Here is a 13,054-nt window from a genome sequence, read left to right as displayed (position 1 = left end):
AACCAGAACCAGAACGAGAACACCAAAAAAACGAAATTAACGACGTCACATAAAAGTGTGTCAAAGCAGCAGCTCACGCACACCAGCGTGCTCTCATTTTGTATCTGTGTGAAGCTTTGGCTCTCCCACTCTCTCTCTCTGTCCCTCTCTTTGGCTGATAAAACGCAACGCACACAGCGCGTATACATAATTTATATATTTATTTAAATGTTTTTCGTTTGCATGGTTTAAACAACGAGTTTTTCTCGTTATTCTAAGGCTGTCCCCCCTGGTTGCTCTCTCTCTCACTCTCTCTGTGGCATATGGCATTGCTCAATTATTATGTCATAAACATTTTGAATGGCAAATATGCGATAGAAGTTCAATTCGTTCAAGGCAATATTGTTTTTCAAGCTTTTTGGCTTTTGGCGCAGGAAATGCAAAAGTTGTCCACTAGTGTGGTTGTGTGCAGGAACGTGCAGCAATTTTCCAACGTTTGCATGAAAAACCTAGTGCCCTAATAAGCGAAGCGAGAGAGAAAAGCCCAGCGAGGGAGAGAGAGAGAGAGGTGCGAGAGAGCTTGCAACAGAAACAGTTTTCCCGCACTCGAATTTAAAAATCAATGTAGAAAATGCGCGCAAAGCGGACAAAGAAAACACACACACACACGCAGAGCCTCCGAGTGTTAGACAGAAATGTGATCGGACGGGCACGTGTACGTGGCACACAGATACGAAAGAGCGAGAGAGAGAGCGAGCGGATGGAGAGTGGAATCAAATAATCGGGAAAAGAGAGCTTCGCACTTCCACTTCACTTCCATTCGTTCGCTCAGCTGCTCAAAGCAAACTTAACGTTAGAATCAAAAAAAGCACGCTAAGACAAAGACGCGCACGAAAATTGAACGGAAAAACGGAAAAGGCAACGGCAGATGAAGCAGCGCAAAAGGAGAAGCGTAAGCTGGCGCTAAAATTTTAAAAATATATTTCATAAAAAAAACTTTGCGCTTGGCTTCGAAATTCGCGGAATATATTCATCTAATCAGAGTGTGCCTGTGTGTGTGTTTGTTTAAAACCCAAGCAACAACAACAACAAAAGCAGCAGAACAACAAAAACCATAATAAAAACCCCTAACCAAATTCAGGATCCACTACAACAACAACAAAAACCACTGTCGCGTCTCCAAATGAAACAATAATTGAATAATTGAATTACCCAATAAAGATAAAAAGCAAAGCGAAAATAACGAGTAAAAAGTTTTAAAAAAAAGTAAGCCAGTCGAGGAGATATTATATCCGCACATCAGCGTTTAAAGTACCATATATAGTTGTTCTTATCTATACCCACACTCAATTAATTGCAGCTGAATGCACGACTCCTTGCAAAAAGGTGAATATATTTCAAACTAGTCATAAGATCCTTGGATTAAGCATAGTTTAGCATAAGGCAGGAAATTGAGCCCATGAGTATAGTTGTGGTTCCCCTACTTCTTGAAGATTTTCAGTCAGAATCCCCTAATTAACAACAGAAAAGATTTTTGAAATTTTTAAAAATTTTATATTAAAACTTTTAAATACAGAAGAGAAATTCTGAAACTTTGTTTTTTAAGAACATTTTGAATTTTAAAACAAACAACATAAACAGAGTACCTAAAGTGCATTATATGTTTCTGTTGACTCACTAAAAAAATTCCTTTAACATAAGTCTGTAGTTATTGAGTCATGACTTCAAGATGTTTTCTAAATAAACTTTGTTTAAATTTGATTCGTTAAATGCTACTCCATTTTGTTATATTAAAATTGACCTCTAGAAGTTTGAGTTCGACTGTATTTAAAGTTTTCCCATTTTGCGCAACCTAATGAAATTGCTTTCGGAATTTCTATATTCATACATGGTATGAATATGTACTACTGATTGCCCGATCTCTCGGCCTCTCTCCTTCTCCTTCTATATATCTCTCGCTCGCTCTCTCCATCTGGCATGCTAATCAAAGTCGTTGCTCATCTCCACCGCTCCACCGCCCCCACTATCCGCCCTTTGCGTTTATCTGCTCATCAATTTGCTCGTTTCATAGCCTAAACCCGACACTTGATTCTAGTTTATTTTTTTTCCTCCCCAGCTGCTGTTAAATGCAAATAGGCATTAAATTGTCCGCTTGTCTGTCGTTTCGTTTCATTTGCATTCACACCGCCGACCTCTCCTACAGCCCCCTGCCACGCCCCCTACACCAACCGAACGCCCCCGTTGCGCAATTTGGTGGGGCAGCTCGTATGTGGGTTAAACTGCTGCTGCCACGGCTGCTGTTGCTGCACCACTGGCAAAGCTACAGAAAACAGAAACAGAAAAAGGAGGTGGAGCAGGAGGTGCAATACACGGAGAGAAATAATCATATTAGCTTAAAAACATTTAAATATCGGTAAACTGACCGTTCAATCAGCTTAAGTGCAGTGTGAACGCAGCTTACTCACAATAAGGTCACTCTAAAAAGTAGGGATCTAAGGCATTTTTCGAACCGTAGCTCTCCTAGTCTTTCCTTTTAATACCCCTTAAGTGCAGTGTGAACGTAGCTTAATCACAATAAGGTCACTCTAAAAAACAGGGATCTTAGGCGTTTTTCGAACCATACCTCGCCTAAGTGCAGTGTGAATGCAGCTTAATCACAATAAGGTCACTCTAAAAAATAGGGATCTTAGGCATCTTTCGAACCATAGCTCTCCTAGTCTTTATTTTTAATATTTTTCTATAGGAACAAAAGGAAAATTAGAAAGAAAAATGTCCCCCCTTTGGATCTTCTAGTATCAGGTCCATTGTGACCCCGTTTTTGCGCTGTGCAAAAGTTGCAGGGGGACAAAATAACTGGGAAAAATTAACCCAAAACGAAACGAGAAAAGGTTTATGTAAACGAGCACACACACTGGCCTACACACACCACACACTTTACCCACACCAAACTGCAGCACTGGGCCGTGTTCATGCAAAAGGCACGAAACTGCTGTTAACCTATTTGCCGTAATGGTTACGGCGGTGATTTCGATCCGGAGACTCTCTCGGCTCGGCTAATAAGCCGAGAGTCCGAGCCCCATTTTCGAGTCGAGTCGATTAAGGGCCCCAGTCCCCCAGCGAACTAAACTGAAGTGCAAAACTGCAAACTTGGCGGTAAACTAAAGTGCTTGATGTTCTAGGAAAATTTCAAAGCTTCCGAAATTGCTTCGCAAAAGAAAAAAAAAAGAAGAAAGATGGGTTGAATGAATCACTTGAGGATCAGAGACCGCGACGTAGTAATTTCTGGGGGTTGAAATTGTGGTCACCACAAGTTTTCCATATGGAAGCTGGCAAACGAACAACTGCGTTTGGAGTTTCCATTACTTCGGGGTGTTCCTAGAATTTGATTCCCTAACCATTGTATTGGAAATACGTTGAAACGGAATCCGCATATTAATAGTTCCGGTTAGATAGCATTTCAAGTCTTAAGTAGCTTAAAACTGTCAATATAAAATTATTTTTAGAGTCGTGTGCATTTTTTGAATCTTTTTTTGTTACTGCTAACAAAGAATAATGATTACCAGAATTTTAATGACAAAAAATCCCCATTTCTTTATAAACTTGTATTTGCCTTTTCATGTTGTGTTTTTAATATCTTCTGTTGTTAATAATACTTTTGATTAATTGAAGCTTAAGGAATTTTGATGAGCTTAGAGATTTTTAAAACTGTTTAGTTGATCTTGTAATTTAGTTGGTAAAGTATTACCTACAGTTAATCAGCATATCTTTAATTTTTTCAATAATTTTCTTATTAATCAGTTAATGGGTTAGGACCTGTTGTTTAGCTTTCGATTATCTCTAGACCAGCTGAAAAACCAACCAACTTCTCGACCTTGCCGTGTCATGCCCATACATATTCAACGAAATTTTAATTGCCACAAATGCCTGGGCATATCGCTTGGCAGACCATCGACTGACTAGGCGGTAATTGCCTCCCCAGTTAATTGGCTGCATCAATTGAAAGCTATTGGAGGTAAAGCCGCTGTAAAAACAGCAATGGCAATTACCCATCCATCGACTTTGACGCCGTTCAAGTTCACAGCGCGTCATCGAGTGAAAACAAAAAAGCTGCCATAACAAATTACTTGCATTTGTAATTATGATAAAAAAAATACAAGTATTCCCTTACCCGGGGCGTCTTCAATTGAATTACTGTTAATGAAATGCCTCTGCTCGAGTGACGTAACAATTGCTCAGCAAGCAAAATGAGCAAAGCAAACAAAAAGCAGAAGCAAAAAACAGAAACAAGCCATCAGCAATAAGTGAAAACAAAGGAGGGCTAAGCAATAACAATAAGCAATAATCTTGAAGAATTTTCTGCCAAGCAAAATACATAATAGCCATAATAAGAATCGACGAAAGAGAGGCAAATAGGGCGTAGAAAGAGATGGCTAGTAGCCAATGTAGGTCTGGCAATTCATTTTGCAGGTGAGGATAGCAGAACGATGTGCATTCCTCAAGCGAAACCATGTTGTTGTCGCCAGGGATGTGTAGTATCTAGGCAGTCTCGTGCCAAGCTTTTTCTGTTTACCCAGGTACTCCTGAGTACATGTTTTCTACCTAGAAATATAAAGATATTAAAAATATACAGGTCACATTTATAAGCTCAAACCTCTAACAGAATTTAAATAGTGAAAATCACATTAAAACGCAAAAAACCAATTAAAAATCGGCCTTCAATTGATCGAGATACATCAAATTTTTCAGTCTCTGAAGAATTCGCGTTTCTGTTAAATCTATTTATTGGCCTAGTGTTGGGTAATGAAAAGTCTACCTTTCGCATCACTGTTTCTGCTCCTTGTTGCTGTTGTAGCTGCAACATATGTACAAATAGGTTTAAAGGGTGGATAGGGCCGAAAGCCAAGGGGGCTGCGAATGAATTACATTGTCGCCTGCCAGCATCGATTCTGGCTAAATTAGGACGCTGTTTGTCGCCGTCTCTGGGCCCTCTCTCTCTTTCTGCCTCTCTGTGGCCATCTCTTTCGGCCATTCTGGCTGCCAAAAGAGCTTCTGCCTTTTCTTCTCCCTTTTAGCTGCAAACTCAAAAAACCGTTGTTGGCCTGGCCAAGTGCAGCAGCAGCAGAGGCAGTTGTACAAAAACTGTCGCCTGGCTCGCCAACAACTGGGGCAATTTTTAATTAAAATGCCAAAAATAAAGCACACCAACAAATATTTGTTTCATTGTCAGCTAGGGTTGTCAAGTAATTTGATTTAATATTTCTCTTTGACTTGTGCCATATTGAAAATGAAAAGAAATCACAGATGGGAATGTTTTTCTTGGGGGAGAAGGCTCTGGCCACAAATTGACTCGAGGCCAAGAAACAAGATCTTCTGTAAATAGGTATTCGCTTTAGAAATTAGAAATGCCATTTTAAAAGCACTGTGTAATGGGGAAGTGATGAGAGATGTGGTCTTTATTGAAAGCAAATGGCAGTTTAGGATTTGAAGTGTATATTAAAAATGGTATAATTACTTGAAGTGAAAAAAAGACTAAATATATCTTAGTTTGCTTTATGAAATCCCTAGAAATATCTATGTTTTAGGAAGATTAATTAGGTTAAATATCCTTTCATACTTTTTAAGTCTGTTTAACAAACATACATTTTTATTGCTGGGATTTCCTTTTGAAATTCCTTAAAAATACCTGTTTATAAGCAAAAATAATCAACTGTCATATCCTTTCCTAACATTTCTACATTTGAGGCATTAATTATGTGAGGATTTTCCGATTTTCCAATTTCACCCAAGTGGTTTATCAGAAGGGGGGACCGTTGACACGTTTATGGCAGCTATCCAGGCAACCGTAACACCAGGTCAGAACACTTGAGCATGCCTGAAGAGGGCCTGGGGGAGGAATTTCGGATGGTAAGGGGTACGGAGATGGAATCAAGGGGAATCCGCCCATCGACCTGCTCACTTGTTTACTTCGACTTGCCATAAGTTCTTTGTGTTTGAGTTAGTCTTTTGTGGCTGTCGTGTTGCCATTTGACTGCCTCTGCCTTCTGCCTTCGCCTTTATTTATGGATAATTCATAGACGCACCTTGGCTGAGGCACCTGCAAACACGAATTCGATTTGATTGGAATCGCTGGCAGTCCCCAGACCCCTTAGACCCCTTAGCCCCCTCTTTTCCCCTCCCATATACAAAACCCATACTATACCATATTGACGAGCGACCTAGCGACATAGTTTCGCAGTTTGGCTTCGCTGCCCCCAAGTAATTTACATATAGACTCACACAGATACTCGGCTACTAGCTGCATATGTCTGCCATACAATTTGCTGTTGTTGCCACTGTCTCTTGGCCTAATTGTGAGCTTTTGATTTTGTTTTCATGGGAAGCCCCGGCATTCGCCGTCCATGTCTCTCGGCGGATTTCGCTTGGCTCAGCATTGCATTGCATTTTCCCCACCTTGGTTGGATGTGTGTGCGCTCCTCTTTTTTCTTCTCTCCAATATACACAACACATATGTATGTAGATTCTCATAGGGCCAGTATTTTTATTTGGCCATATTACGTTGCTTAACCTTCACCCATTTATGCTATGCCACGAAAATGCCACGGAAAACCAAAAAAGAGAGCGGGAAAAAACTAAAAGAAGCCGTTGGGAAAAGCGCAGCATTTTTGGAGTTTTCAAGTATAGATATTTATAGCCATGCTAGGTGTGTACATATAAATGTATCTATTTAAATGCATTTCACAGATAAAATCATATTTATAGAAAGATGCATTCGATGGACTGGGAACACGCTGCGTATACGCAACGTTGCCGGGCCGCAACTCCATTATGCAACGCACATAATCAGCGCTAATGTGAAATTCTAATTTCATTTGCTGTACTCATTAATAATTATAATTACGCTGGCTGCCAGCGCAGGAAAAGCCAACAACACAAAAAACCCAAACCCACCAGCTGTGCTTCCTCCAGCTTTAACTCCTGCCCGATTTTCTGTTGACTCGACACAAATAGGCGCTCGTCTGATATTTATAACAAACACACGCCGCACACATCGTGAACTCGCACATATCAAATATGGGCTAAACAAAAGCGAGCACTCTGAGCCGAGTCAACGAAATCCAAAGCCCAAATCCAAAGGCAGCTTACTCCACTCGACTAAAATAGGGGGAAACCTAAAGTGGTCGATGGCTTTATACCCTAACAGTTTGGGGATTGTAGAGAATTAACCAAAAAAATGAAAAAAATTTATACTATTATCATACCATATCATTCTGTTTCCCAAACCCCTAGTCTATATAATTATAAACAAAGTATTTTTGTTGTAATCTTTTTTAATATGCATATTATCCTGATTTATTATGAAATTGAGCGAATGAGGCCATTATCATTATTATTTAGTGCCAATTGTTTAATATTACAAATGATTTGCAAAATTTTTAGACAAACTATTTTTTATCAAGTGATTGAAACAGATTAGTTACCATATTTGAAGGCTTATTTCCTTTCTTTCTTTGAGATGCCATATCTTTCTGGAATATAATAAATTATTTCTAAAATTCTAAGTTGGACTACCTTGTATCCGTAATGAATCTGTATTGTAGAGATTTGTATTATAAATTTCTTAACCATATATCAGGGCTCATTTTCTTTCTCTGCAGAACGAGTGGAAAGCTCGGTGACATCCTGAAGCTACCCTTAAAAAATGTGACTCGTAAAAATCCAGCAACTATGGGCTTTGAGGGATGTGGGGTTTTTGGGGTTTTTTGCCGATGAGGATGAGGGTCTGGCTCGCAATGAGCATAAATTATGCGCACAAAGGCAAGACGTTGGAGAGGAGGGATTTCCTGACTGGGGGGTTTTCCAGGCGCCAACGACAAACGCACTGCCTGCACTCCCCTGCCTTGTTTTTTGGGTACTTAGCCAGCTTGCATAGACAACAGCGATGTTTGTTGGCCAACAAATGGGGGAAACCCTTTTTCTGGCTCCCCCCTTCCCTTTGGACCTTTGTTCGATCCGCATCCTGGGGGTCAGTGGGCGGTCCTTTTGAATCGCGTGCCTCGTTATTGATTTTCGCTTTCATTTTTCATGTGGCATGCGAGGCAACAGGAAGAACAAGCAGGGCAGCAACAAATAATTGTACACTCTTGCTACTTACATATGCGGCAAAAGTTTTCCCGTTTTCCCGGCGAGAAACGCACCGAAAAGAAAACTACTGACTGGACAGGGGCAAACATAGGGGCGAAAACTCATTTGACAGAAGACGACAGCCGAGGAGTCGACTCATCCGAAAACGTGCCGCCAAAGTCAATGAGGTCGCACCTCCCACTTTTCTTTTTTCCTCTCCTTTTTTTTTTGTATATTTTTCCTGCCCGGAGGCATTCAGCTTTCAGTTCACATCAGCCTCTCATCCGCGGTGTCCTCATTCACATTTGCCAGCTGGTTAAATATGCGCCGTGTTTACCTTTTTCGCCAGCAAAATGTCCTTGCCGGCGGCTTTAAAGTCCTGCTGCTCATAATAAAGTCTGGCTACAAGGAGTTGCCCTCCTTCCGAGACCTGCTATTCCATTTGTGTATGAATGTATATGTAGTATACCCACCTACCTCTTAACATTTCCTCCTTCTTTAGGGCTTATGACATTTGCGCTTTTGTTGTATTTGCATTCGTGTCGATGTTGCCTTCATTTCGCCTCCTTTGTCAACTTCCGCTAATGCTAAGCCCCCCTCCTCCACCCCCATGCGACTGCCACGCCCCCTCTTTAGCCCTATAAAAGCCCAGTGACTCGGGACTACGGACAGTTATCCACTGACTGACCCACACTCGCCAGTTATCCGCACTTAGCCCGCTCCATTGTTCATTTTGATTTTATTTTTGTTGCCCCATTTTTCGGTGCTTTCCGGGTGGCTGTTCTCCTGCCCCGATTTCTATATATAGTGTATGGTATATACCATATAACCCTATACACCACCCCTGTGTGCTGTTGTCAACCCATTTGGGCCGACTGCAATTATGAATTTGGGGCAATTGTTTGGTGTGCGCTCGGATGACTTTGATTCGAGTAGAAGAGTTTCCTGGCATGATTAGGGGATTTACATTCTAAAGGACTTGTCCGTTGGGTTAGATTATAAGCGGTGGATATGCCATATGAGGTCTCATAAGTGACATATCGTTTTATCTGTTGACACCATTACTGATTGATGAGCACATTGCTTGGATCACTTGGATTGCAGCCCTGTGACAAGTGTCATTGGGTTTACTTGTTAAGTTGTCTTAGTTTGAGCTAAGCTTTATGAAATCCAGAATTTAGTCACGATTCGATCAGGTCCGGTTTTCGAGTGAGTCATGATTACCTGTCGTAGGCGATCGCAGTACCCCTGTTTTTATTCTCCGCTCTCGAGGCCATTACTCACCCACAGTGCACACACCCATCAATTTTTCAACAACATTTTCCCCGCTGCGAAAAAGCGTTTTCCAACCAGTTGCCGCACTCGAAGACGCGCTGACAAGCCAAACAAATGAAACATTTTCAGATTAGCAATGTCAATGTTGCTTCGGAAATGTCGGAATAAATTGCCTTTAGCCTTTGTCATCAAAAATTGAGGATGCTCCCGAGTATCCCAAGTCCCTTTCCCAGGCAGGCAGAGATTTATCGCACATGATATTTGTCAAAACGGCGAGATAAAGATACACAAATACACACACTCGGTGATAGATACAAAACTGCTGTCAGCGGATTTGTGTTGAGCCTATGAAAAGACGATAAATGAGTCTGAAATGAGCAAACAAAGACGATGGCCCAACAAATGAGCCGGGGATTTTCGGGCCCTCAAAAGAGGTTATCGCCGGCACTTGTGGCATAGTTATACGCACTCTTAAAAAATCTAGTTCAAGTTTTACAAGATAAGGAAAATTTCAAAATTAGGTTTTATTTTCATTTCAAAATATTATTAATTCTTATTATCAATTTGACAGTTTAAAAAAAAATCGTCTATGCTAAATTTTATTTGTAAAGTTATAATAATCAATGTTATGGAGAAAATTTGTATTTTAGAAAATATATGATTTATATTCTGAATGTCTTAAAAATAAAAGGTATTCAAAATTTTAGCATTTCAACAATGATTTCCCTGTTTGAAAAATATTTCTGTGTTTTTTTTTTCATCTGTAAAAATATATTTTAAACAATTTTGAACCGTTTTTTAAATCTCACTATTAAGAAGGAGTTATTTTGTCCGTGCCGAAATATTAATATTTTTTCGAATGTCTTTAAAAAAATGTTACGGTTTTCTAATTATTGTTTTCAAAAATTTCAGTGATGCATTTTATAAAAGTAATATGTTAAATAAAAATGGTAAAACAAGTGTTGGTGGTTTTTAAATAGTTTGTTCTACTTATGTGACAAGTGTACCGTTAATTGTACATACGGATAGTATCTCAGTTGTAGGGTTAGTATTTTCAAGAGAGCACTTAAGACCCGAGGATGGCCGAAACTTAAAGTTTTATCAGCGTCGAGGCGTCTGAGACACGGCCGAGTCAACAAAAACAAAACAATTAAGCGAATGACAGTGGGAGTGGGAACGAACGATAGAAAGAGAGAGAGGGGGGAGAGAGGGAAACCGAGCAAAGTGCAGCATATAGAGTAAACTATTTACTGATAAGAGTATGAATACACATACACATGCAGGCGAGAGAGCTCTGAAAACGGCTGAGCAAACACTTGCAAACTCGACAGTTTGTAGATAAAGTATCTGCCAGATACTCTCGCTCTCCGCTCCCACACACTCTCTCCTTCTCCCACTCACACTCACACTCCCTTTCCCCCGCTATCTCTATCGCTATGCTTGGGACAGGCTCTCTCGCTCTCTCCCACTGGCAAGTGTTTGAATCTCGTAGATACTTTGGCCTGCCCGCCTCGGAACCCATTTCGTTTTTAATTGTTTTCAGTTTTTGAATTTAGTTGTATTTGATTTTCACGTACTCGCGCACTGCCGTCGCCGAAGTGTGCGTTATTTCAGAAGTTTCAATTTGGAATTGTACAAGTCTCAAGTGAGTGTCGTGTCGCTAAGTGCTGGGAATCATCATCGCCACTGACAGTCTGTTACTTGAGAGTCCCACAAAGTGGTTCCCCCTCCAAGACGCCCCGGCCCCAAACCCCAAAAAGTGTTTTTTTTTGTTACATATATATGGCGCCCGAGCACGGACATCTACATACAGTGTACAATGTACATTTGAGAGGCGCTCAAGAACTGCTTATCGGCCAGCAGCGCACATGCAAACAACCCAGGCCTTTCAATTAGGCAACAAAACATAAATCTTACTCTCCGGCAATGAGATGCGGGTCGCGTGTCGTCCCCCTCAAAAAAAAAAAAAAAAAATAGAAGAGAAAAAACCACCCAACTATAGTTCGAACTTCAAGTCGAAAAGTATTTTTCAAACTTCGCTCCAAACTTCTGATGTCATGCTCATTCTATTCCATATTTTCTGTCTGCTCACTTCTCGTACGCCTGCAAACAAGTAGCTCACGAAAAGTCATAATATAGTCAGAGTTCCAGGGGCGTTGAGTAGCCCCTTTGATTGATTCCGTCTCAAACGGAACCCCATCGCTTGGCTTTCCTATCTACGTCTCTGGCCGGCCGCCTTATCGACAAACCGAAAAAAAGTAACGAAAATAAACCTTATCGCCGTCGTCTCCGCTCGAGTGATAACTGTGAGTCCGACTGGGAGATAAGTTGGCCCTATGTATGTAAGCATACGACTACGAGTGCCTGAGTAAATGGAATATTTTTTCCATATGCTGAGGTTTTTTTCCCCCGTTCCACATAAGAACTTTGATGATAAACCGGGAAGTGCGAGAAGAAATCGGTTCTTGCAGGCTTCCACAAGTTGAACTCGGTGGATACCGCAGAAGGGTGAATGATTCGTTCTTTGTACATATGCCATATTTCTTATATAGCAAGCTGCTCCAATATATGTATTCCAACTAGAAGTTAGATAACACACTTGCAAGTACAGGCAACCTGTTTCAAGGCACTACCCTAGTTTTCTTCGCCCACTTTCGCCATACGAACTATTTCGAATGATTATTATTCCGTCGACGGAATATCCTTGGGCTGATTGGAGAGTGAATTTCATGCTGCAGCTGTTTCCAATTCATCACCATTAACACATTTTCGGCTTGAGTGCATCAATGACTTTTTCTCGTTGTTGTGCTTTTATTCTAATCATCGCCGTGGCGAAAGCAAGAAAAAGAAAGAAAAGTTTTTTTTCTGCTGACAAAAAAAAAAGCATTTTCACAATCTCATTTGGCCCGCTGCAGTTTTCAAGGACACAGAAAAAGTGAAAAATGTCGAGCACTTTGCGTGTTTGCCGCCTGCTGCCATGTGGCATGTGGCATGGGGCATCTCTGGGGACTTGGAAATGGGGGCGGCTCACTACTCGGAGATTTGGGACCAAGTTGCAGCCTGAGCCTGAAATTTGATTGCCAAGCTGTCGCATTTAATATGCTACTTTTGTTTAGACTTCTAACTGACGCCATTTTTCGACCCGTTTGCCTCGAATGGGAATTCTTCTGCGAACGTCAGCCAAATAATACAAATAGTCAACCGAAAAGCATTAAGTGAATTAATTGAAAAACTCAAATGCCAAGTTGAGGCGCAAAAGCAACTGGTTCTCCCGCAAATCGCATCAATCGAAAACCAGTTCTACAGCACGCCGCATCTCATGCTAAATCGATCTTTAGTTTCTTGATTTTTGTATTTGTAGCCCCACTAATTTCTTAAGTAAATGCAAATTTGTGCGACCTACCTGTTTTGTTCTCGGTGCTGCGTTGTCGACGACAGGTGCCGTGGTTACACTGGACAAAAAGGGGCTTACATAGATATTTAAAATTGGTAGATTGGAATATCGTTAAGTTGAGATACATTTTCTGGCATAAGTGAAACAAAATTTAGTATATTAAAAATTTTTCCAATAAATAAGAGTGTAACAAAACGTTAAATATCACTAGATTAAATCGTAATACGAATCACGTGCCATTTTTTCGCTCTGTGCAGCGCAGGCCATACAATTGCAAACCAGTAT

At 40.7% G+C, this 13,054-nt stretch overlaps 2 protein-coding genes across 17 annotated transcripts in view; one reads left to right on the top strand and one right to left on the bottom strand.

Moving 5' to 3' along the window:
• RpL34b (Ribosomal protein L34b) overlaps positions 1-13,054 on the bottom strand; it is a 195,028-nt gene that overhangs the window by 19,171 nt on the left and 162,803 nt on the right. The window contains exon 1 of one of the 3 annotated variants that reach the window (XM_065867166.2): positions 11,060-11,063. The exons of the other annotated variants lie outside the window; for them this stretch is intronic. The gene's annotated coding sequence lies outside the window, so the exon portion shown is untranslated. Of the gene's footprint in view, positions 1-11,059; positions 11,064-13,054 lie in introns of those variants that run through there. 3 annotated transcript variants of the gene reach the window in all.
• The window catches only part of ps (RNA-binding protein Nova-1-like protein passilla), a 31,760-nt gene that overhangs the window by 837 nt on the left and 17,869 nt on the right, over positions 1-13,054 (top strand). For 3 of the 14 annotated variants that reach the window (XM_065867158.2, XM_070996143.1, XM_070996144.1), the window contains exon 1: positions 843-1,365. The exons of 1 other annotated variant lie outside the window; for it this stretch is intronic. In XM_065867158.2, coding sequence (XP_065723230.1) covers positions 1,344-1,365 — 22 coding nt within the window. In that variant the 5' untranslated portion in view covers positions 843-1,343. Of the gene's footprint in view, positions 1-833; positions 1,366-10,896; positions 11,021-13,054 lie in introns of those variants that run through there. 10 more of the 14 variants (XM_070996135.1, XM_070996133.1, XM_070996141.1 and 7 more) reach the window with 8 other exon arrangements.

Source organism: Drosophila suzukii, chromosome 3 (assembly GCF_043229965.1).
Source record: "Drosophila suzukii chromosome 3, CBGP_Dsuzu_IsoJpt1.0, whole genome shotgun sequence".
In the NCBI taxonomy this organism is placed as follows: Eukaryota; Metazoa; Arthropoda; class Insecta; order Diptera; family Drosophilidae; genus Drosophila; species Drosophila suzukii.
Note: the sequence above shows the minus strand (reverse complement) of the source record. Positions and strands in the feature narration are given on the sequence as shown.